General features: G+C 36.7%; 2 protein-coding genes across 3 annotated transcripts; one reads left to right on the top strand and one right to left on the bottom strand.

Annotated features, from left to right (window-relative positions):
- Positions 1 to 3,787: 3,787 nt before the first annotated feature.
- LOC105264833 (popeye domain-containing protein 3) lies at positions 3,788 to 6,931 on the bottom strand. Of its 2 annotated transcripts, none has more exons than XM_011301980.1 (7): positions 6,807 to 6,931; positions 6,599 to 6,736; positions 6,277 to 6,458; positions 5,957 to 6,196; positions 5,536 to 5,688; positions 5,308 to 5,452; positions 3,788 to 4,599 (listed from the first exon to the last, which is right to left on the bottom strand). In XM_011301980.1, the coding sequence occupies exons 1-7, from the start codon at positions 6,859 to 6,861 to the stop codon at positions 4,427 to 4,429; spliced, it is 1,086 nt and encodes a 361-aa protein (XP_011300282.1). In that variant the 5' UTR covers positions 6,862 to 6,931; the 3' UTR covers positions 3,788 to 4,426. The 2 variants fall into 2 exon arrangements, with proteins under 2 accessions (XP_011300282.1, XP_011300281.1); XM_011301979.1 differs by having other exon boundaries at positions 3,788 to 4,602.
- Positions 6,932 to 13,503: 6,572 nt separating this feature from the next.
- Positions 13,504 to 18,755, top strand: LOC105264834 (esterase FE4). Its single transcript, XM_011301981.1, has 7 exons — positions 13,504 to 13,709; positions 14,072 to 14,213; positions 14,976 to 15,312; positions 15,720 to 16,082; positions 16,678 to 16,841; positions 16,913 to 17,226; positions 17,774 to 18,755. The coding sequence occupies exons 1-7, from the start codon at positions 13,525 to 13,527 to the stop codon at positions 17,958 to 17,960; spliced, it is 1,692 nt and encodes a 563-aa protein (XP_011300283.1). The 5' UTR covers positions 13,504 to 13,524; the 3' UTR covers positions 17,961 to 18,755.
- The last annotated feature ends 6,457 nt before the right edge of the window (positions 18,756 to 25,212 follow it).

Raw genomic sequence — 25,212 nt, forward strand, 5'->3', positions numbered from 1 at the left:
ACACTAAATACCGATGATGCAGACAAGTGCGAACAACAAATGATTGGGATTTATCGTCTAGTAGACTTACACCTTGAGAATAGTATCGGTAGCTTGAGGTCGCACTGTTTCCACGATTACACTTGCAGATACGGCCCTTCGGCCTTCGGTTATATCCAACCGTTAAGATCAATCTTCCTCTTCAACTCCCGCTTTCTCTCTACCCTTTTCATCCCTGACACACCCATTACGACTACAAATGCATCAAATGTAGTCCATTCTCGGTCAAATGGAGTCCCTCAGAGATCGAGACCAGCGATTGGAATTTTTGAGGGCCTAATTGCTGGGCTAAATCGACTCGAGCTCCCGCGATCGATCAGATCCACCGATTCTCGAGTTGTTACCATCTTGTGTGCCATCGTGATATGCAAAAATTCACCGGGAATTTAATCAGATTCTCACCACGGAATAGAGCGGTCTTTCGTGATGGGCCAATTATATGATTCCCCTGAATATTCTTTAGGAGTTTAAGCATCACCATACTTTCTCCATTTCTTTTCATCCTCAAATACTCTAAGTAATCTCACGTTTTAACATAAATTTGCATTTGAAGAAGCACTTCGCAGGTGTCAAGAATATCTAATGTTTTAGTCTCTTTTCAGAACATCGGGGGATGGCATTCACCAGTCCAAAGAACGATTTACAGACTTCAATCGCTTATTTAATCTTTGTGGATTTATGGTGTTGAATTCGATTGGACAATTCGATTCAAGAGAGAACTTGAGTTTTATCAGTAAAGACACCTCATGAATTTATTCCTGCAGGACGAAATACTTTTATTTCATTAAATTACCTCGTACCCATGAATATTCATTAACAGATTACACTAAATTTCCGATTCATTATTGAAACTCGACAGAAACAATTATGCGGAAATTTAGAGTGCCAATGATTGCTGATATATTTTTGATTTCACAATAGGGCATTCAATATTTTCGGGAGTGAGTAGTTGAAAAATATTCCGTTCATTAAAATAAACAAAAATTCTGTGTATTTCTATGTTTTCATAGTATTAATTTCAATGAGGTACTGTAAATACACACGATCATACTCATTCCCGCATAATAATGATCCGTGGATATCTGTCAACCCGTGTTATGGTATCTGTAATAGGGGCTTCTATTGTTATAGCTGTGGCATATTTTGTGATTCTGAATGCTCGCTTCAGTGAGAATGGCTGTGTGTATTATCGCAAGTTTGTAGCCCGGGGTGACATCATTATAACTTGTGAATGGTCCGGTGCATGAAATCTCTTGTGTCGCCTTGATAACAGACTACCCAGAGGTAAAGACCTTTTCCTTGGAAAATTATCTTGCGGATCATATTCTTGCCTCTCCAAAAATACTTCACTAAATAACTATCTAGCGAATAATTTCTTCTTTCACAACTATTAATTCATTTTTTCAATAAATCAATAAATATTATTCTATAAAAGGGAGTTGATTTATAATAAAATGGTAACTATATGTATATATAGTTATTAATTAAGAGTCATAACAAATAAATCGTATTGGAGAGTAATTATGAAAGTAATTAATGATTCCATAATTGCATAATTCTCCGAAAAATTTATCAAATGATTTCCAAGTTTTTTGAAATACAGTTTTTCTACCCGAGAAACTACCTGCATATTTCCATTTCTCAACTCCAACGCAATTAACTAATTTCGCACCGAATTAAGGCAATTAAATGCCACGCGCGGAGCATGCAATTACGGATTCAAAAAGCAACTCCGAGGAACTGCAAACAGAACTTCTTTGACGCCAAGGCAACTTCCTAAATTCCTGCTATAGACAATGTTGATAGGATCACAAAGACAAGAACGAGAAATCCTGGGAGGATACCATCAACAATTCTCTCAGTGTATCATTCATAATGTCGTCCGTAGGATCGCTGAAATTTTTGTTGTCATTATTAATTGCCGTGCATTACTTACGCCATTCTCTTCTTCAGTCCCCTGATACATCTAAACACTGATCTCTATCCAAATGTTGACAGAGGAATTATAAATCACTGTGACGAAGAATATTCCCTATCCCTGAGAAGAATATCCAATGCCGGACGAACGTAATTGCTGGTACATTTCACTTTGCACCACTGTCACAAGTTAATTCCCAGTATTTCTTGTATTTTATTTCGCTCTGTCTTTCGGGTTCGTTTATACTCGCAAAATTTATGAAGTCCATTAATAGTTGCTGTGGTCAGCCAAAATTTCTTGTACTCTTTCCGACGAGTTTTGTCCAATTTCTTATTTTTATTACAATTTGTTGGAGAAGGAATGCCCATTGGAAAATATATATAAACATATAAATAACTCGAGTCACGTGAAGAATTCTGAAATTTAACATATGCTTCCTTGAAAGTATCGAAAATATAATATAATATACAGTACAATATAATGCCAATTTTTAGGTAATGAATTTAAAAAATATAACATATTTTTAATTAATCGTGATACGACACTTTTAGAGCCAAAAACATTAATTTTCATCATGAGACCGTGATTATTGGAAAAACCTACGTCTAATTTCCATGAAATTTTTATTGCTTAAAATACTACATTTTTGCTAATTTTGGAATCAAACGCATCATTGGACCACGAAAGAATTATTATCTCGAGAAATTTTTGACCGACAGATCTAAAATTTCGCGGAGATATTCTCCCAAAATACTCATTATTTCCCGAAATTCTGGCTGTTCAACCTAGATTTTACTCTTTTTTTCTACATTGTCCCACCCCTACCTTTACTCAGAACTTCTTATTTCCACATTTGATAATATTCCACTTTATTTTCAGGCAGAATTAGAAAACGTAAAATATGATCGATTACAAAGCCTCTATTGGGAAGGAAAAATAGGATAAAGGAAAAACATACCCTTTCTCGGCTTTGGATGCTAGCCACATTTTGCGCATAAGTGCCTCAGCAGCGTACAAATACGACGATTAGTCGGCACCTCGAGACTGCAAGTCCTGGAAAATATTTCCTGGGTAACACGCTCGACTATTATATCACTGTACCTCGTTCCGCACGGGCTTGTATGTCACTTATGATAATAGCAACGCTGATAACAATCTACGAATATGCATTTTGCCCCGGAATTCGGTATAACTTCCTGTATGGTTCCTAGGGTGGCGTACTTCAGTGAAATTGATGTATTGCGTCAGCCCTCCCTTTACCTTGGAACACATTGCGGGACAATTGATGAGAAAGCTTGATTTTTTATCAATCCCAGAGATACATTCTCATGTATAAGAGAGATATTGCGATGACCTCGACAACGGACGGGGAAAATTCCGTAATGCCTTCATGTTTCGTGACCCTTCACCGCCGAATTACTCCCGGTTCCAATTCCGTGATGGATGTTGAGGTTTCTAATTAATTTTTTTTGTAATGATGTTTATCTCTGTAAGTTTCCAGTGACAGAAAATCAGTTTTTCACGCCCATTTCCTTGTCTTTCACAATTAATGAGAACAAACGTGTCATAAATAGATCTTATATAATTTCATTGTATTACTTGTGATGAAATTTTATTCGGAAAAACTGGCGCGTTCGGTAGAAAGTCGATTAATTTTTTTGTTTGAATTTTTCATTGAATTTTTTATTTCGCTGTGTCTGAGTTTATGACACACTGCGGCGGAAGGGGTGAGGGAAGGTTTATTAAATGAAAAAAAAGCAACAGAGCCCCTAGGAAAACCCATACACCCACCAAATAACTCCACCCCATATTATTCAAACGTTTATTACAACAGGAATAATACAATTGTGTATATTCTCAACTAAGGATCGAGTTTCATAAAAACTCGTGGTGGTACAAATTGAAAAGATCGCTACGAACTGTACAACACTTCACTGATCAACTGATATACATTACGCACGAGAAAATTCAATAGAAAAACGTAACAAATTTGCTAGAAAATTTCATTGAATTTCTATTGAATTTTTTATTAGTTCTTGAATAACTCCATTGAAATGATCAATAAAAAAGCATCTGTAGAAATAAGTAGTACCTGTAAAACAATTTCATTCTTTCTTCCATTAACTGAAATCAAAGAAATCAATAAAGCAACTTTAAATAATTTGGGCCTAGCAATTTCCATAAAAAAAATGTCCGTGGTATTCTACTCACATTTGATAGTATTTGTTTCCAAATTTGTTATTTTTTCGATAGAGTCGGAATTAATATAAAGTTCAATAGAAATGGAATACAATTGTTTAGCGAATTAAGTAAGATTCTCAGTGAAATTTTTTCATTAGTGATGATAAATGCAACGTCATGTTTATTATTAAAAAGGTGCAAGACCCCGGTGATGACTGGTACTCGTGTAAAAAAATAATCAGGAAGACAGTATGAATGACGCAATTTCATATTCCTGAAGTCCTTGATTCACTCCTCATCGACAACTTCGCAGCTGTGGTATTTGCTGGAGGAATCCAGCCAGCTCTCAACTCCACTCGATGCTAAATCGTCGCAAGACGGCAGTTCTGGTAGAGGCTCCATATTCGGGGCCCCCAGTTTAGTCAGATTATTCACGGGCCGATCTTTCGGTTTTGCGCCTCCTACTTTCAGGAGATTCATCATCAATACTCGAATCATCAAGCTGATAAATCCATTAAAATGAGTAAATGAATTCTCTATGTAATGACTGATGTATTAAAGTACGGATTTCGTCACCAAGGAAATGGTTCCTCTCACTTGAAATTTTGTGATAATCATCAACAGGTCATTAAGATAAGCGATAAGTGATAAATTGAGGGATTTTACAACAAATAAAATGGTTTTTTAATCATTTCTTTACACCCGACAAATCTTGAGATCTTATCATTTGTTTAAGTGAATGTTCATGTTTTGATCCACAAACGTCCACATCCGGATAACTACGAACCGAAATCCTTGAAAAAAGTATTATTACCGCTAAGGGAATATCTCAATTAATCTCCGCAGGAAAATGGGAGTGCTGTTGAAATTTTTAGAAATTTCGAGTAAGCTTTCTGAGAAATTGGAAAAAAAAATCATGTTGACATGCAAAAAAAATTATGCGTCAGTAAAAAGGAATGTTGTTGATCTTTATTATCAGGGAAAAAAATGGAAAGATTTCTCCAGTTGCTCCCTAGCCCCGTAGCTGTTCCTTTGGATGTACGGATCGTCCCCCTCCCAGCGCAATGGTCGACTGCGCAACATCCGTTATGTTTTCCGTTGCATGAGCTATCGAAGAGATCGCCCTGGCCCAAAATATAAGTCACAATGGGTAAGATGGACATACTCACCATTGTTGGCGGCATGTTTAGCGTCCTTCCGTCGAATCAGCGCTTGTCTCGACGCACGTGGACTTCGATATTCCGAGCTGACACCGATGCCAGCGCTTATCGAAGGTAATCGTATGTCCAGATGCGATCCTTTATCCGTGATTATCTACCAATTTTGTTTCCAACCGTGAATTATCCCGTAATCTTTACATTCCTACTGTTATTAGTTAAGGAGTAATCTGCGGGTACCTTACTATTCATGGCATATAACTTGGTTGCGATGTCCCTCGCAACGAGAGTTGTTAACACAGTCGCCAGATATGCTTCTTTCACCAGGAGGTACTCTAGAGCTGATCTCTGCCAGTATAAGTACCTGCATGAACTCGCCGCCACAATGGAAACCTAAATAAAATTTTTTAGTATTTTGTTGCTGAGAGAGAGTCCATATTCCTCAACCATTGTCTCGTACATTTCAATTTATTTTACTATTTAATTTTTTTTATTATTCAACAGCATTTTATGATTTGATGGGAATTTAATTGATTCTCCCGTTTACACCGAGAAATTAATCGCCATAAAATTACAAAAAAAATTAATCGAACCAATAAAATTGCGTATTTAATGAGTACAGCGGTGATTAATCCTATTTTATCAACATTTGATCACTCACTTTGAACTTATCATCTACAGACGCTCGAGAGCTCTCGAACTCGGGTGAATCGAGAAATTCGCATGGCAGTATTGGATGTAGAAAATTAGTCTCACTCAGAACATTGACCTTACCACTCAGCAATAGACCTAATCTATCTGTGCGTGTTAAGTTTTGCATTGCATACGCTTCACCAGCATGGAGTGACATTATCGTCGCGAATTCTGGAGACACGAGTCGCTTGAACTGCATGCGTGACACCTAGAAGACGCAAGTTCATTACAAATTTGGATCATTCGACTTATTCGATGATGTATTAAGTCGGATGAAACGAGATCCACCTTGAAGGGGAAAAAGAGAGTGTGATAGACTTCCTCGAGTTCCGGATCGAACCTAACTGGCCTCATCTGATAGACGATGTACACCAATTGACAGATGTTGAGTACTAGGAAGGAGAAGTTCCAAGAGAATATGTCAGGAGCGCAGATCACGTGCCAAGCCCATCCAGACAGCAACATGAATCCTTTTTGGAAATCAAAATAGTTAAGCGGGGGAGGAACCATATTAACTATTCAATTGCTGCATCAAGTACAAATTAGAAGACTCCTTCTAGTCAAATAAGGATTTATGAAATAGTTCTTCGTATTGATGATGGCAGCTTACCAATTATGAGGAGCGAATGCATGAAGAGTATTCCCTTTTTGGACGATGGTGCTGAGTATGACAAGGCGAAGCAGCAGTTGGCCAGTTGGAAGAGGATGTGCTGGGGCTGCTGCCAAAGGCACAAACCACTCGCTGTACCTAAAGCACCGTCAATATTCATTACCAAAGCCGCTCAATGATTAATTTCTCATTTCGTGTGATTACTCACCAATGTATGTGTTGTTGTAACTCCCCAGTGGATCGTGACCCAGTCCAGGAGTCATGTTGAGATCTCGCTATGGACAAGAGTGCACGTGTCCCGGTGGTCACTTCATGGCTGGCTCGACTGATTTGTTTTGGTCGAGTGACTGGAAGGGTTTGCTACCCAATTTTTGTGGATTGGGGATGGTAGAGACTGCGCGCGCTTGATGAAGGATCTTTGCGCAGGCTTCAACCCTCGAGGATCAATTCCAAAGGGTGATCGTAGGAAGGTAGATTACCAGAGGAGTCCGCTTATCACTATTAGAAGTTGAAGAAAGTGCGACTTTTGATAAGAAGGAGAATCTGCAGTCAAGGTTTGCTGTGACGGTAGGGGATAATCGGTGGTTGAAATGGAGGGAATGAGATGACGGTATCCAAATACCTGCGATAATCAAAGATGTGTTGGTTCTCCATCCTTAGATGATAAGTTATCATTGACAAATGATACGATGTGCCATATCCATTGATTTCATTTCATCTTCCTATATCACCATTCAAGAATGATCGAGAGATGAGCTAATGCATTATTACGTTTATTTTCAGTCTTTGTTCCGTCAAATCGGGTACATTTTATAAATTATTATCCATTAACATCGAGGCTTCTACAACCACAATTCAATTAGGTGACTTGTGAAATTCTCTAGTCAACATGACCCAATATAAGTTCGGTAATACAAGTTTGGTGAAACCAAAAAAGATCGGAGAGAAATGAAACAGTATTTCTAAAGTTAAAGTTGTTTACAGGTAACCCAAAGTTTTCCGTATTTCGCTACAAATGGTGCAAGCTTCAGGTGTGACTTAGAGCTTTGAAGAAAGTGTTAACGGTCCAATTACCTGATAATACCGAACCCACTAAGAATTAACAACAATTCAACTAGTTAGATCAATTAACTGGATCGCGTGGAGTCGTATGTTTCCTTTTTATGAGTTTACACTGTGCCATCGAGCGGGAACAATGAAACTAAATGAGAACTAAAAGAGAAATTAACTGAACTATCAGGTACAGCTTGATAAAGTTCCTAGGTATTCACTATAATGGTGAAGCAATCCTCAAATATTTACAACGCACTCATTCACTGATACAACACAATGAGAAAATCCCGAAAAAACTAAAACCAAACTAGATATTTACCATTTACCACCGAGTTACGTAATTTGATTAATAAAATGATAATAATTATGTTCGGATTCCCGAAGTTACTTCCAGAATGCTCTGCGTGGGCGGGAGCATTATCATTGAAAATATAAGATACTGATAATTTACTTTGCTCTCCACTAAGTGCTCCGGGCAATTTGAAGCTGTGTAATCACATTTGAATCCGAGTACATATTTTTTTTTCCTTTTTCGGTAATTTTCATCCACCTCTTTCATCCACTGGAGCGGGTAACTGCTGGGTCAAATTGGGATTCGAATCAGGAGTCAAAGAAATATCGTAAAAACCGTATAAAACGGTCACCTTCAGGCGGATCCTCTTCCAATGAGATTACATCGATCGCAGAATGAATTTTATTGACGGGGGATACAGCCTGGAATATTGACAGTTGCGTTGGAAGAGACACCCCAGTGGAATTTTCCCGCGAATTCTGGAATAGTCCAGTGGAAAATTTTCTGATTTTCGAGCTGCGTTACGAGGGGGTTTGAATCTGCATATGATCGAATCACATCAATTCTGATCCCCGATTCGACGGGACACTGCGGCCGCAAATATTACATCTAAAAATCTGAGGGAATATTCTTGTAAGCTGTACGAGGACACCTACACATGTTAATATGACATTTCACCTTATAATTCGACCCATCTGGAAGGCACGTGGGAGAGAAGACATTGAGGTACTATTTCATTCTTTTTGGATGAACGAATGAATAACTGGACAGGAAAATTTATGAATTTTATGAATTTTATGAATTAACTTAGTAACTTAATTGGGTTTATTATGTTTATTTGAAAAAAAAAATTTTTTCCCATTCTACCGATCGAAATTGGCCTTGAAATTATGACATTACCGAAAATTACCGAAAATTTGTCAAGATAATTAACCGTGTCTACATGTTTCCGATAATTGGATGTTTGTCGCATAACATGACACCCAGTGTCCGTTGAATAATACGTTAATTAATACTGGTCAATGCAACTTAATTACCCTAATGAGTGCGAGTGGAGCCCGGCGATGGTTAACCCGAATCTGATACCGTAATGCGAGGTGTTCAGAATTGAACATTCCTGCGGACAACTGTTGGAGTATGCGAATAATCTTGAAAATGACACGAATATATTACTTTAGATTTTTATGTATACCTGATAGCAATATATACAAATAAAAGCAGATAGGTTTTCAAGACTGTGAAAATGTAAAAGCAAATGCAAAAAAACTTTTGTAACGATTTTTTTTTATTTCCTAATATTTAGTTCTCCAGCTTTTCCAAAAAAAGACATGGAATAAAAATTCATTTTTTTGTTATTTTGTTTTTTTTATTACTTTCTTTCCGACTTTTGTGTATCTCTGCGTGGGAGTCGAGTTAATGAATTTTTTATCGTCATATTCTTATTTTATTCATATCTATTGGTTTGGCTATGTTCACATTAACTTGATTCTTCGCTCGACGTAATAATGAGAACTATTCTTTTGGTTTTTTTTCCTGAGGTATAGGAATCGAATTTAATATGAAGAATAATGACCGGAAGTTATTACTGTGAGCCCCTAAACGGGTGGCACCCACCATGGGCGCTACCAATTTATTTTAAGATGACCAACAATTTCGGCGAGGGTTTTCGTGTAAAAATGGTGGATGTGAATAGATTATTTAGGTGATAGTTGCCCCTGAAATTTTCTTCTAAAATAGAAATATCAAGTTGACTTCAACACCAAGGGACAATCACGTCTACCCACGGGATCCATTGACGGCGGAATTTCCCCAGCTGAAAGAGGATTCAACCTACATTAACACGAAACCTATATGGATATAAAGCTCATTTATCACGTGAGCCAGGTCCAAGGGTTTCAGGATCGATGAGCAGTCCCCCGCTGCCCAGTTACAAGGTTATCCAGCGACAAGGTCAAGGATCGCATTCCCTAACCTCAACCAAGGAGGGAATAAAATATTATTCAGGGTCTAGAACGCCGTCGATTCATTCAAACCAGTTGAGAACATGTCGGAGGATTCTTAAATGCATGTGCCATGTTCCCATTCTTTTCTCTCCAAAACTGGGAGATTTACTCCCATCCTTTCCTCGTTCGGGGGAAAACAACTCTTCGAGGTGGACTCAATTCTTCGACCCTCCATTTTATGACCCCTACTTTTTACCTCTTAAATACTTTATTTCACCACTTTGTATTGAAGAAAAACGTTTTTATGATTTGACCTTTGCATTTTACATACTTTGGGTCTTCCGCTTCTGGTGGAAATTCCGGAAAATTTAAATTATCAATTAAGGTCAAATTCCTTAAAATCACCTGAAACGTAGAGATTTTAATTTCAACAGACTGTTAAAGAATGCCTACAATGTTTTTTACAATTCTGTTACAGTTGAATTAGTAATGGTTGTTCTCAGTGTAACTCCAGAGGAATGTCCGCCTCTTCCAGGAACAATATCTCATATCCTCGTTAGGATGGCGTTAACCTCTGCCTTCTCATTTCTTTCTTTTTCGCGAGGAACGAGTGGTCCACTCCAACAGTTGATTATCCAACTTAGCCAGTTGTAATTCTCTGATGGACCCCTCGGGGGCTCGAAATTTAGACTAATTTTTCTTCGAAACAGAGAGGGAGAATAACAAACTTATTAAGTTGGCCGGCCTAATGAAAACTACCGCTGAGAATATATATCGGCTGTCGTAAATTCAAACGTGTCTTTATATGAATTCTTTGGAGGTTCAATATGTTTTATTCATGGTGGTCTGTTATGCTGCGTTGAGAGTGAGAACCAATGGACGAAGGAAAATTATTCAGAGGTTGGAAAAGTAGAACGGAGAATTGAGGTTTGTGATGAAACTTTGGCAAAAAGTTTTGGGGTCAATAACGGAGAGGGGAAAAGTTTGAGGGTTTTCGGTTTAACGTGATCTTGAACATCCAAGGATACGTGATTGCTGATGAGTCCATTGAACTGGTAATATACAGTATAGATAGCACAAAGCTTCATTTTCAAGGATTATTTCCAGACTCTACAATTATTTCTCCACCGTCCAATCTTTTCATTGACCAACCGTCAATTTCACATATATATTTACTGGTTATATTATAGAGCCTTCAAAAAGCTGAAAAGGGGAACAGAAAAATGAAAAACTGGCCCTGCCGTAAGGCCCATCTGCGAATTTTGGGGGAGGGCACTGACTTTTTTGCGAAATTTAATTTTTTTATTGATGAGGTGTTGATTTTGCATATTTTGCTGTTGATATAGATAACGTGAGAATGCTTAAAGACTTTTCTAGGACTGGGCCCAGAAGAAAATCATCTAATACGAAAAATAATTAAGAATAATGACATAATTTTTTCATTAACTGCAAAACAAAAAAAGATTGACCAAAATATTTTTTCAAGAGTATCTCTCCGTATGTACCATGCGCAACTAAATTCCAGAATTTCTTCATATCGCTCATAACTTCATGTAGACACTAGCTGTGGATCTCCAACCTCAGTATGATATCTAAAATATTGAAGAGTGATATCTAACGGATTTGTTGTAGGGTTCTTATATCCGGAACACGTGCACAGAATATATGCGCACTCTCAACTGTGAGATGAAGTGCACCATTTCCGCGAGAAGCAATTTTGTTTGAATTGGTACATGACGTACATCCCCCACGCATTCTTCAGGAATGCTCAACGGATCTCGAAGGCATATTGTGATGGTCCTTTCAGATTTTTCTGAAGTTTCTATAGAGTAGAAACTTATGAATTTCTACTCCATCGTGTCACATATCCGAGAGTGGTGGTCTTATTACAGAATGTTCCATCGATCACAAAGAAAATCTATTACATTGATAGAGTTTCTGTATCAATATCACATTTTACCCTTCAAATAGATTCCGGAAAACAATTATCCACAATTCATACATTCCCCTCAAAATTTTCATAATAAACTCAGTCTTCAGACATTCGTAATAATTATCTTAGCAATGAAAAAAAATATGAACCCAATTATTTGATATTTAATTGTGACATGTAACTTAATTATCTATTCATGTGCATGCAGGTTGTATTTTGAAATAAATTATGAAGTAATAATTCGAATATATTTTTCTTTGGTTTTACATTTGGCTGTATTAAGGATTAATATTATTTATAAATAATCGTTTTAAATTCATCTCGGATGGAATATATCGCTCAATAAAAGTAATTCTTGAATCGAGAACAGTTTTCTTCAGCGGAAAATCATTTATTGTAAGGAGAAAAATACAACGAATCGACAGCTGTTAGTACGGGATTTTCTGTGGAAAAACCCTCCGACGTATGGATCATCCCGTCGTTTTATTTATCCGCCTCTCTTTCGTGAAAATTGCAGGGAGTATCTGCGATATTAATACCTGGAAAAACCTATTCTTCGGAGGATAGGTGACTGTGTTTGCTACATGTTATCATCGTGCACCGAAGCACATTATACCCAGCTTTTATGACCTCCATTGCGTTCATAGGATAAAGTATTATCTCGGTGTCCAAAGTATTATGTCGATCCCGGGGTTTTACAAGAAAATAGTAATATAATCAGAATTTTTACGAAAAATCTTCTGCTAATAAACTTAAGCTTTCAACGCCGCTGGGCGTTCATCAGGTTTTTTTTGTGAGGCAGAATATGCAGAGGATATTCATCACAAAGTGATGGATATCATCCACGGATTTGCACCTGCCTACGGAATAAACCGGATTCGCACTTCACGTAATATAATCGCTTCATTCTCGGTTAGTAGTGCGGTGTCACGAATTTTCACAGCAAACATTTCAATGTTAAACTATTGCCCGGGGTTTTTAGATTTTACATGACACGTGTTTCGAATGCTCTGGAATTTGTCAGCATATAAACGGAGTTTTGCAACAGTCGTAAAAGGACTATTAAAATAACGAAAAAAATTCCTTTTCAAATATTATTCACGTGTATCCATATTTCTTGGTTATATAATAATCATTATGACAATTTGGATAACTATAAATGAATTGAGAATTATGTAAGCTGAAGCACGCCGAAATAACAGGTTTTCATTTTAACAATCCGATTTTTTTCAAATTAAAAAACATGAAAAGCGTTTTACAATCTCAGCGTATTAATTATTAAACGTCAATTTTTTTTCTAGTTTGAATTTAGTAAGCAATAATTATGAATAGTATTTTTTATAAAGAAATATTGGTAGATTAAAGTATAAAGATAAATAGTGAGAGTCGAGTAAATTGATAAGAAATTAATTCCCAAGATTTCCACACTCATTAATGCTCATTATCTCAGATCTGACTTTATCCTGAAATTAGGTAAACTATTTTTTTACGGGAATTATCTTCAATGACACTGTCGATATGAAGTTCAAATTCAAGGATAAAGAGTCAAGACACCTTCCATAGTTTCCACACGCGACGAACCTACTCTGTATGCACACTATTATCATCAAGGAAAATCCATCGGAACCGCAGTCATCCATAATCGTTATCGCGAAAAAAAAACAGTATTGAAAGTGTCATACACGGTAGTGCATGTTTGCTGGTCATGGCATATAGATCTCTTCTGACGGTAATAACAGTATTGTGGTACAGCCGGGGTTCTCTGGCAGAACCGGAAGTCATCACCAGGACAGGGGTGATTTCGGGGACCTCGATAATCACTCGACGAGGAAGAGGTGTTTTCGCCTTTCGAGGAATACCGTACGCCAAAGCACCAATTGGGGCCCTCAGGTGCACAACCTCTATCATTTATATATAAATATATATATATATTGCAATCGTATATAATCCAAATGTAAATGATGGAAATTACAAATTGCCCATCCAGATATTTAAAAATCTAAACAAAAATTATAAACTGTTTTCCTTTTCATCTTTGGTTGATTAAACAAAATAATAGTATAATAGTGATAATATGTACATTATTATGCAGAATTTCGAATATCCCAAATATTGTATTAATATTTTATGTATAGATTTTCATATGAATTGGTGCAATTTGCGATATGTTAGAATAGGCTTATCAAAATATATTGTTCGATGTTTTCACAGTTTGAAAGACAGTATCACTAGTAGGCATTTATAATTGATAGGTTCCGGAGTCCAGAACCTGCTGAACCTTGGGATGGGATATTCCGTGCGAATGAGGATCCGGTCCCCTGTCCTCAGGTCAGCGATGATGGGGATATCATTGGGAATGAGGATTGCCTCAAGCTCAGTGTCTACACGCCGAGGGTACTGCTATATTTTTAAAAACCAAATTTACCCGTTAAATGTACTATTGAACATTTCTGACTACCATTTCCGGTCGACCTTTTGGAAATTTTTGTCTTATTTGTGAAATTAACACGGAAGATTAAACCAATTGCCAATTTAATTTTTCGTGTGAAAACCAATTGAAACTAAATTTCAGGTCAGGCGTTCGATGTTTATTTAGTTGAATAGGAAACACTTAAGGAAATATATCCTGTAGCTTTCAGTGGATTTCAGAGTCAGTGAATTCAAGTAATGAATATTTATCGTTTGCCTCCTGTTTAGGAATGATCAATGTTCCGGAAATTGCAGAGAAATTCACATTTTTGCGACTTGTTCCTCTTGAATATAATAATCAATAACGAAGTTCCCCTCAAGTTTGAAAAATGGGTTACATGACGAAATACCCGAATCCAAAATCAATGGCTTCCATGTACATAAAAACCCACATTCAAAAGTTGCACAACATGATTCAATTTATTGAGTAAAAATCGTGCAGAAAAATAAACATAAAAATGGATCATCTGTGAGACTCGATGAATGCACATATACACTTGTTTATTATTTTCGGGGATTCTCCATCAATTTGAATTATGGAATTATGACTTTGGAAAGTTTGTGGAAAGGAATTATGGATGTGGGAATTTCGTCGCGGGAATTTTCTCGTGCCACCAAAAAATGATAATGTTTAAAATAATTTTTTTAAGATTCTACAATGACATAATCCCAGAAAAATATGTACAGATAGATCTAGCGGATCTTCTTCCCGTAATGGTATTCATTCACGGCGGGGCTTTCGTCCGCGGTGATATATCTTCGAGTTCCTTAGCTCCTGATTTCCTCCTTGATCACGATATCATACTGGTGGCAATGCAATATCGCCTCACTGCTCTTGGGTTTATCAGCACAGGTGATGAAGTGGCGCCAGGGAATTTCGGATTAAAGGATCAACTGCTCGCACTGCGATGGGTCCAAGAGAACATCGAGAACTTTGGCGGTGATCCAGGGAGAGTCACACTGTTCGGCCAAAGTGCAGGAAGTGTCAGCGTGAATTTGCATGTCCTATCCAGCCAATCCAGAGGTGGTTTTTACCATTCAATCTCTTTTACAACAATCTAATAACTCTTCATTAAAAAAATATAATAAATTTCCAAGTTTAGGTTCTATTTATAAAGAATAGAAATCAATTATTCACGAATTAGATTTAACATTTCAAGTAAAAATTGAATTTTTGGTCTCATCAGACTAATTTCGATGATTCCTAGTGGAGTCAATTGGTTTTTTTTTTTGGCAGTCGATGTATTATGATTTCCCGACGCTAATGTTCAAATTTCGATAAAGAATTTCTATCTGTGCCTCACGTACTGCAATGAATACCCGTCTGAAAGCTATTCCAATAATCGCCCCGAATGAATATCCCCAATTTCCCAGTGGTGAACATAATACTGTGCTCATCAATCCTGAGGTACTGACGGATTTCTATTGCAGGATTGTTCCACCAATTTATTGGGCAGAGTGGAAGTGCGTTATGTCCATGGGCGTTCGAAGACTCGACGACGTACAAGGACTATTCATTTTCCCTCGGGAGAAATCTGGGGTGTCCCACAACCACCTCGAAAGAGCTCATCGATTGCTTGCGAAATGTTGACGTTGGAATGTTGATCAATGATTACAATGGATTTGATGATTTTCGAAAGGAAACCGCCATTACGTGGATACCAACCCGGGAACCTCCTGGAAATGACGCATTCCTCACCGATCTTCCAATTAATCTCATCTTGGACGGCAATCTTGCGGATTTACCTAATATCAGCGGAGTTGTCAAAAATGAGGGACTCATTGTCACGCTAAGTGGGTTGTTTTTAATTTCCCCTGATTCAATTAAATACATTCATTTTCTAATAAAATATCCTCTACATTTTTTTCGAATTACGTCATACACCAGTTTCACCTATACTTCAACGATTTTCGCGACTGAGAATTCAAGATTAAAAAATTACAGTATGAAAATAGTCAATTAAAAATCAAATTCCAATTAATGAAAAACTCTGAATTTACTTGAATTTTCAGTGAAAATGGAAAGTTTGTATTTTTATTGAAGTTTCACGTCGAACCTAAACATTCGAAGCGTCATTAAAAAATCAGTTATCATTTACCATGAAAACCCTGATTTCCTTGAACTATCAAGATAAATCATTAACTTCGGGAGTATTTTTAATTAGAATTGAATTCAACCTCACATAATTAAAAGTTCAGATAACTTCATGAGGGAAATTTCGGAAAATTCCTAATAGCTATCACTAGGCTATAAAACGAATACCGGTAAAATTACGGAAAAATTATAGCTACGATGTCCTCGAAGTGGACCATTGTCCTTCATTAATCATCATTATTCTATGACTCTTTGCTCATCCCAATAATCTGCACTATTAATCCTCCTCGACAGTGTTATACGCAAACTCCACTTTGTACGACTACTTCCTTGGTGATGTAGAGTCTCTTATGACTCGCCTATCATCATCCTTTCTGATTGATAGCAGAGCATCAAGACTGGCCGCCGACGTGAAGAACTTTTACATCAGCGGTATCGACGAAAAGAATAAAACACAAGTGCGTTGTCCCACCATGCCAATAATGGAGAACATTGTCTGATAACGAGTAAATGCTTCCACACATTTCAGATACTGTCAGCTATAACCGATATCATCAGCGATTCGTTATTTCTCTTCCCGCAAATTCTCCAGTTACAATTGGCCACGAAGAAATTAACAAGTCCCCATTATTACTATAGCTTCGAGTATCGTGGAACCTTCAGCAAGACCGCTATTATTTTGAAAAACAATGAAAACATCGGGGTAACACATGCAGATGAACTTATTTACATTTTTCCGGTTAATTACACCATTTTTGGGGTGGAGGAAGACAGTTTGAGTGAGGAAGATCACAAGATGATCGATATCATCACTGAATTGTGGACTTCCTTCGCCATTAACGGGTGAGTACATCCCCTCGAGAAAAATAAAATGAAAATATTGGGGAAATAATTATCATTTTTTTACACTCATCAGATTGTCTGCAACGCAATATTTCGCGAATAATTGTAGCGAGAACAAATTCTAGAAATGAAACACATGCAAATAGAATTGGAAAGAGCAATACGATTTTTTATTCGAAATGTTTTTATCTATCTCTCAAATAAATTTGTTGACTCTCTTCGACAAATCGGAAGTACTCATCAAACGAATGATTTATTTATTTCTATCAAGACGTTAATAAATTAGTAACCGAAATCCCTGGAGTTTTATCGATAATGATTAACATCGTGGAGAGAAAAAATTGTAGTGGAGAGGTGAAATGCGTGGGTAACATGTGGATACCTTTCTATTGGATCATCGGCGCTTCATCTTTCCATTTCACTTCATGATTGCCGAATCATTATCTAACGGCGTGGGCTCGTTATTGTATCATTGCCCCAGCGCGAGGCTCATATAAACATGCCATCCTAAATGAACATGCATTCAAATTATGTTTCTATGATCAAGGGTGCCCACGACGAGTTACGCAGAGAGGTCGGACTTGTGGGAGACTTATAATGACGAGACAAATGCACATTTGGTAATTGGATCCGGACCTCAGGCGAGGGTAGACCTGCTTCACCATTTTCTGGAACCTCGTATGCACTTCTGGGCGATGGAGATCCTCAAATTACTACTCTTTAACGGGCGATAATTCAGCGGATTTAGGTTTTAATTTATTTCGCGAAGTGGTCGAACGAGATCAGTCGCAATGCGCATTTTTCATAATTATCAATTTATCTTGAAAATGACCTATTTAAAATGTCCGTTAAAAAGGTTAATTGTCTTGGCGATCATGTTCAGCAAAACTGTAAAATTCGGGTTATCAAATTGATTTGAATCGTATACTTTCCCCGTAAAACCTTCCGCATTCTTCGAGGGCATACGGGATTTTTATCTTTCGCCGTGATAATTTATTTCTGAAAATTGAGGGCTCGTATTTTTCTGTTTACAATTTCCAGTTTTGATAGGTCGGGTCGCGAGCAATGGCTTTCCCTAGCGAGTGGAAAGGTAAAAGTTTACGCCCGGAGATCATCAATTTCACCTGTTTCGTAATTTTGTAATTTTCAAAACATAGATGGAATTTGAAGGAGTCGACGAGAACACGAGAATTTAACCGAAACAGATCTTTAAGAATAGCATATTTCCAGATTGTTCGAATGGGATTTTTTACTCCTATGGAGTTGGCGTTAGAGCAGCTGGCGAGAACTGGTCAACCACACGAGCGAAAAAATCCCATCAAAAAAGTCCGGATAATATTTTTCCGTAGCGATTTTCAAGTTTTCGAGTTTGGGAAGTAGTACCCATTCCCAGATGAGAAATCGTGAAAAACTGCAAGGAAAATTATATCGTCCCACCTTCAAATCACGGCACTAATGTTTTTCATCTAAGAATATCTTTTACTAAGAATTTTCTGTTCGTAAATTACTCAATAAAGGTTGATACTGAATTACGAAATAAAAAAATTAATAAAAATACTTGGACTACTTTTAAGTAATAGACTTATTTCCATTTACTTACCTACACGCAAAACATCGTGTATTTACAATACATACGCATCATACGTAATTATACGTACATTTAATTATTTGCACATATATCTTTTTCATGAGGAAAACCTTCGCGATAAATTTTCTACAGTGATAAAAAAATTTCGGAATTTCAGTCACAAGGTCATATGAATTTTCAACTATATGCGTTTGAATTCAATTTCAATGAAAAATCGTCACTAAATTTCTCGTTATCTTGATAATTCCAGGCAATTGGATTTTTCGTGTTCAATGACAATTGATGTTCCAAAGGAAAGCTTGAATTTTCATACTTTTTATAAAAATTCAACATGAAATACAATGAAATTCTCAATGCATAAAAAATTGAGAGAAATTATTGTTTGAAATTTCAATATTTTCCTGTTTTTTCCGTGGCATATTGACCTGCAAATGGAGAATTACCCCAATATTCAAGAAATTAACAAATTCGTTAATGAAGAATTCCCCAAAAATTCCATATTATATTGCCGCTCTTAAAAATTCTTCAAAATTGCAATTTTTTAACCTGGAATTTCAATTGTAACTGTCCACCAGTGTTTCCGCAATACTGTCTCTCGAGTATCGCGAAATAATCCAGTTCCACATTTACTGTCATACAGATACAATGACCCACTAATGGAACCACTGAAAACCGGCACCACCTCGCAAGTCCCTTCACTCCACAATCTTCTGCACATCCTCGCCCACTCGAAGTGAATTGAACGGATCCCCGGGGCTCTACAGCATCTCATACTAATCTCAACGATAACGTGTTCAGTGCCTTCTCTGCATAAGTATAACCTGCTCCATACCAACTCCCGTCACAAGCCACATTAGTAATTATACTGTCCATATTGATCATTCAGTTTCATCAAGCGCATTTGCTCCGCCACATTCCTACAGCGCGAATAGTACGAAAAATCTGTTATTCAAATCAACGTCAATTTCAATGCTAATGGTTTTTTAACCAAACGTGGGTTGAAACGCTCCAGGATATTACAATGTTTGCACATAATTCATAAGCTTTATACGTCATCCGGTAATTTTTATATTTTTCTATATTTAGGTAATTGGAGGATTTTAACCTCGACGGCGGTCAAAGAAATGATTTCACTCCTAACAAAAATCTATATGAATTTGATATTAAAATAATGTATGATTTTGACCTTTATGGAAATAAAATGAATTCTCTGGTGCCTCGAAGGGTCAAATAAATTCCTCTGATCTTTGTAAAGGTCAACTAAATAATTTGAATCTTCAGAAAAATCCCATAAATAATTTCGGCCTTTTAAAGGTCAAATAAATAACTTCAACCCTCAGACTTCATCTCAGGAAAATTATCACAATGAAGTATGAAATGCGAGATGTATTGGTTGTCAAATACTCGATTCCTCACGCGCAAACTCATCTTCCTGGAAGTACCCATATTCACAACAAGCTCCGTCATTTTTACGACGTTCGACATTGTATGCTGAGTGCAATCTCCAAGGGTAATTTGATGCATCATTCACGTCAAACAGTCAATTTATGTGGTGTCTGCCTGGTGTACATTTTCCCCCGTCTGAAAGCCCTGGGGCCGCTACCCCATTGCACCATCAACCTTTGACACCGTCTTTCGAACGCGCATACCCTTGAACTTAACTCCTATCTAGCTACTGAATTCACCCAGCTAATCCGGATACTATGCCCTGGGGCAGTGTTTCAGAGACAACATTGTTTGCCTGGTGCTGTCGCACAGTTTCACGGTTCCAATCCGAAGCCTCAAGTTGATGCCCCACTGAAGGGATGAAATCTATTTTTTCATCACGCTTTGCGGATAAAGTGACTTTATAGGCACACTTTATAGCGTTTCTCCAAGTACCTATAAATCATTTAATCCGCACATTGTGATGGAAAATATTGTTCGATATATGTGCGTGGGGTTCGTCCTATAAAGACCCGGCTAAAGAACACTTTACTGCACTTGGATCGAAATATAATATTCCAGAATTATCCTCTCTACACTGTTCAAACTGTTTGAAATTTCTGTTTGAACTCACTTTCCATTAAAAACGCTCACTATATTTATCGTTTATCGTGAAAATTCAAGTGTAATCGCCCAATTGTATCAATTCGACAATTTCATTTTCCAACTGATAAATTAAAAAATTCAATACAACAAAATTTTAGTAATGCTGGATTTTTTTTTCATCAAGTGCGAATTTTTAATTTTTTTATTTTTTGTCTCAAAAAAATTTCTAATTAGTTGTCTAGAAAATGCAATTATTCTTCCAGCAAGCTTATCATTTTCATATTTATTAAATGTAATAAATGATATTTATTAAAGGCATATTTACTTTATCTGCTGGAGTGCATCTTGGATATTAGTACAAGAATCGTATTCCTCGGAAATGTAATTAATAAATGACGCCTGCGCTGGCGTCGAAATATCGAATTTCGTTATCAGAGCCTGGGATTTAAATGCACCCGGCGCTGCAAATGCGTTATGCAACTGTAGTTAATATATATGGGACATAAAAAAAGTGATGAAGAATCACGCAAGAGGTATGAGAAATACGTTGTAGTGTACCTTGGTGGGTATTTTCGGGAGAATTTTATGGGCGAGCGCACACAACTCCAAGGATATTGCGCTCAAGAGTGTCAAGGATGATGCGCCTCGGAAGCTGGACCCCCTCGGCAATTATCGCATTCGTCGATCAAATTTATACGAGTGCTTTCGGGAATATTCCTTGATGAATTATAAAAATCGTTGGCATGATTTATGAGGCTCAATGGACACTCGAATGTGGAATTACATCAGGATTTAATTCTACCCGCCAAACAGCTGAAAGGCCAATTGGAAATTGGAGAGTGCTAGAAAATTTGATGACGTATGAAAATTGCCAGGAAGATTCATAAAATTTGATTGTCCAATAAATATGTGGCTCAGGTTTGAATTCCGTATTTATGTGCCATTGTTTCTCGGCCATTCCAACAGTAAAATGCCATAAAATCCAGAAATCCGAAAATTGAGGAAAAACCGCTTTCAAAGTAAATAAAAAACTTCATTCAACATTTTCTGATATATTTCCTAAAAAATGTATTATTTGTATTTAGTAAATAATTTATTGAACTGAAATTAAGAATTTATTCATTTCACGCAAACAGTCGTCTTGAAAAATTATAATTTCATTCATTATATTATTATATTTCATTTATTATATATTCTAAAAGCTTAATTTTGTGGTATTTAAACAAATAAGTTTAGTAACAAATTTTTGTGTCCTTAGAGGAGTTACTTTTGTGGGCGGTTAATTGGGACTGGATAATTCGATTTGGGTCCTTCTATTTTTATTATTTGATATCATTCAATGAAGATGAATATACACGCTAATGAACCGTTCACGGCAACAGATCATAATGGTAAACGGTCAACTAATTATCCAAGTTCGAAAACTTTCTTGATGATAAGAATTTTCCTAGAATTACTTCCCGCAATATCGACGCATCGGAGTTTCAAGATTGCCTGGAACGACGTTAATTAATATGAATTCCTCCGAAAAGTCTCCGAGAACTTATGAGATGCTTTACTCAGGATCACAGCGAGTATTGTGATGTATTCGAGCGAACGATAATAGAGGAGAATACTCTCCTGGGAGTTTTTCGACTTCTTCAGAATTATGAGTAAGTTTGTCGATAAGTTTACCGGATGGTTTTGCCTCATAAGCGTAAAAAAACGAGGTATCATCATTGCACTCCCATTGGAGTGGAGCAATATATCAATGGCTTAATAACAAACAAGCGTAAGTGCCAAAAAGCTTTAAATCATCAGCTGAGGCATCAATTGGAAATAGAGAATGTAAGATTGAAAATTTATTGTTGTACTGGGAGAAAATGTATCTATTTAGGATTAACCAATTAGTCCTGGAGAAGGTGTCAGCAATGCCTCTTCATGCTGATTTATACCGATGGATATCCAATGAAATCCACTGAATCTCTCACTATCGGATGCGTACCACGACACAGTATGTAAAGAAGCTGAGAATCAAATTCCCCCCACATGTACCCAACAAAACGACCGAAAACATCACGCATTATTCTCATACCAAAGTTGGCACACATTTACGGTAAAATAGGGGGAACAACCGGGGGCTGAGGAACATTGGCATTCTCAGACTGTGCCGTAATACACCTCTGCAAGCTTTGCATATTCCGAGATAGTGGAACCACGAATAAAAAAAATCATGCGATGAAAACTATACTTTGCAATGCACGTTTTATTCATGAAAACAAAAATCACAATGCAATCAGAATGCGTTATCTTTTCAGTATGATTTATGTTGCCAATCCTTGACGGAGGCCAATTCATGCGGTGCATACGGTAAAATATTAGGGAATTGAGAATTTTTTTTCTTTTCGGAAAGTGACATGAGATTTCTGTAATTTATCGTTAATAAATCATGATGAATTTAATTAACATTTTTAATTAAAATCCAATTTAAACGTATCATTAAAAATTTGGATGACATTGTGATTCAATTTTCGAATTTTTCGGATTCGTAAAGTTTCGAATCCCCATGGAAAACTTTGTAAAAAATATATATATAATATATTACATATACTCGGGCAATTCTATGTAAAAATATCGAATTGGAAAATTATATATTTTTCCATACGTGAACAATTATTGTATCAATTATTATCCATTAAGGAATGATTCATTTTTTATTAGCAACAAAAATATTTATTAAACTTTTCGGATTGTGGTGAATACCGTTAAGATCAATTATACCATCATTCTTTCTCTGAACGACAGACGAATGAGCACGAAGGAAAAATATTCTGGCAAATAACCATATTTGAGAAATGCCTAAAATGCCTGCATAAATTTCCCATTTAAATTCATGTCGCGAACTAATTTGTTTGACACGAGTCAATTTAATTAACTGAAATAACTTTTCTTCTCAGTGTAATTGGTGAAATAAAAAGGAATAAATAAATGAAGTAAATCGATGTGTTGGAGCCGGATGGGGGATCGGTTACGAGGCGCATGCCAAATGCCTTTTGGCCACATAAATCTGCATATCGGTATCGCGAAGCTGCACGTCCCAGCGATTCACGATTCGCGATGTGTTTTTTCATTCAACAACGCCTCATCCCACTCCCCATAGAAATGTATGAGAAACCATTTTTGTTATGTAAATAACCTAAATATTTACATACGTTTATTATCTGTTGCATGTCTGTTATATATTGCTTGATTTATTTTTCCAAAAAATAAATTTTACCGGAAGCGACTACTGACTCCCTGATTGAGTGACTTCATTACTTCGAAATAAAATGGACTTTACCTGAGTTCGAAATTTATTTCAATGATTTCAGTGGCTTTGGGACCAAATTACATCAATAACTTCAAGTTCAAATTTTTTATGAGACTTCTTCTATAAAATCGGCTGCAATTTTCAATTCACAATAAATGAAATTCAAGAAGCTATAAAGCCGATTTTTATTTTCAAAATCTGCCGATTTTGAAAGCATGAAACGAGATTATTTCTCAACTTTGTATGTGAAGAACGATAGATAAAGTATTTCACAAACTATGCAAAATGCGAATTATATTTTTTTAAAAATGCGAGGTTTCCATTTACTTTGATTCGTTTAATTAATTTCCAGTGAATTCGCCGTAACTTGGAAATTATTTCATCATCGAGATGTTCCGTGACTCCAGAAGCGAGTAGCTCTTCGCGGAAAACAATTCTCCTGCTCATTCCATATTTAGAAGGTCGTAAAAGTTCGCAGATTAATATATAAGCATCAGAATTATGACCAGGGAAGAATTTTATTGCGTGTCTCTTTCCGGTATTTTGTAAAAAATTCATACAAAAGCTGCATAAATTCCTCACACATTTTTCTCTAGCTATCACTTTACCCCTTTTTCCGGGCTGCATACAATTTTCCGAGGAAATTTCTCTCCGTGTAAGAAAAAGCGGTGAGTGAGCGGAGAATTGATATTATAAATATTCCCTTCAGAGTTGGCAAAGTGGAGCTATGAAAAAGGGAGGATTTCAAGCTCTTGAGGGAGGGCGAGGGCTGAATGTATCAAGGTCAATTTATCACTAGGTCTGGGATCTCCGTGGGGAGGATTTTCGCCCAGAGCTGTCCCAACTGTCATGACTACAACTGTCAGATGTTTGCGAACTGACCTATGTTACCCACAACTGCGACACTGCAAGTTATATTATGACACAGTGAATATGTTAAATCATGATCTCATGATAAGGCAATTGAATAAAAAATTTTACGCAAAATGTCAACGTAAACAATCTGTAGAAAATTTCTTGTATTTTTAATCACAAAGTCATCCGAATTTTCTACAATGCGATGATGAATTCAATTCTG

This window comes from Fopius arisanus, unplaced genomic scaffold (assembly GCF_000806365.1).
Source record: "Fopius arisanus strain USDA-PBARC FA_bdor unplaced genomic scaffold, ASM80636v1 scaffold00025, whole genome shotgun sequence".
Taxonomy (NCBI): domain Eukaryota; kingdom Metazoa; phylum Arthropoda; class Insecta; order Hymenoptera; family Braconidae; genus Fopius; species Fopius arisanus.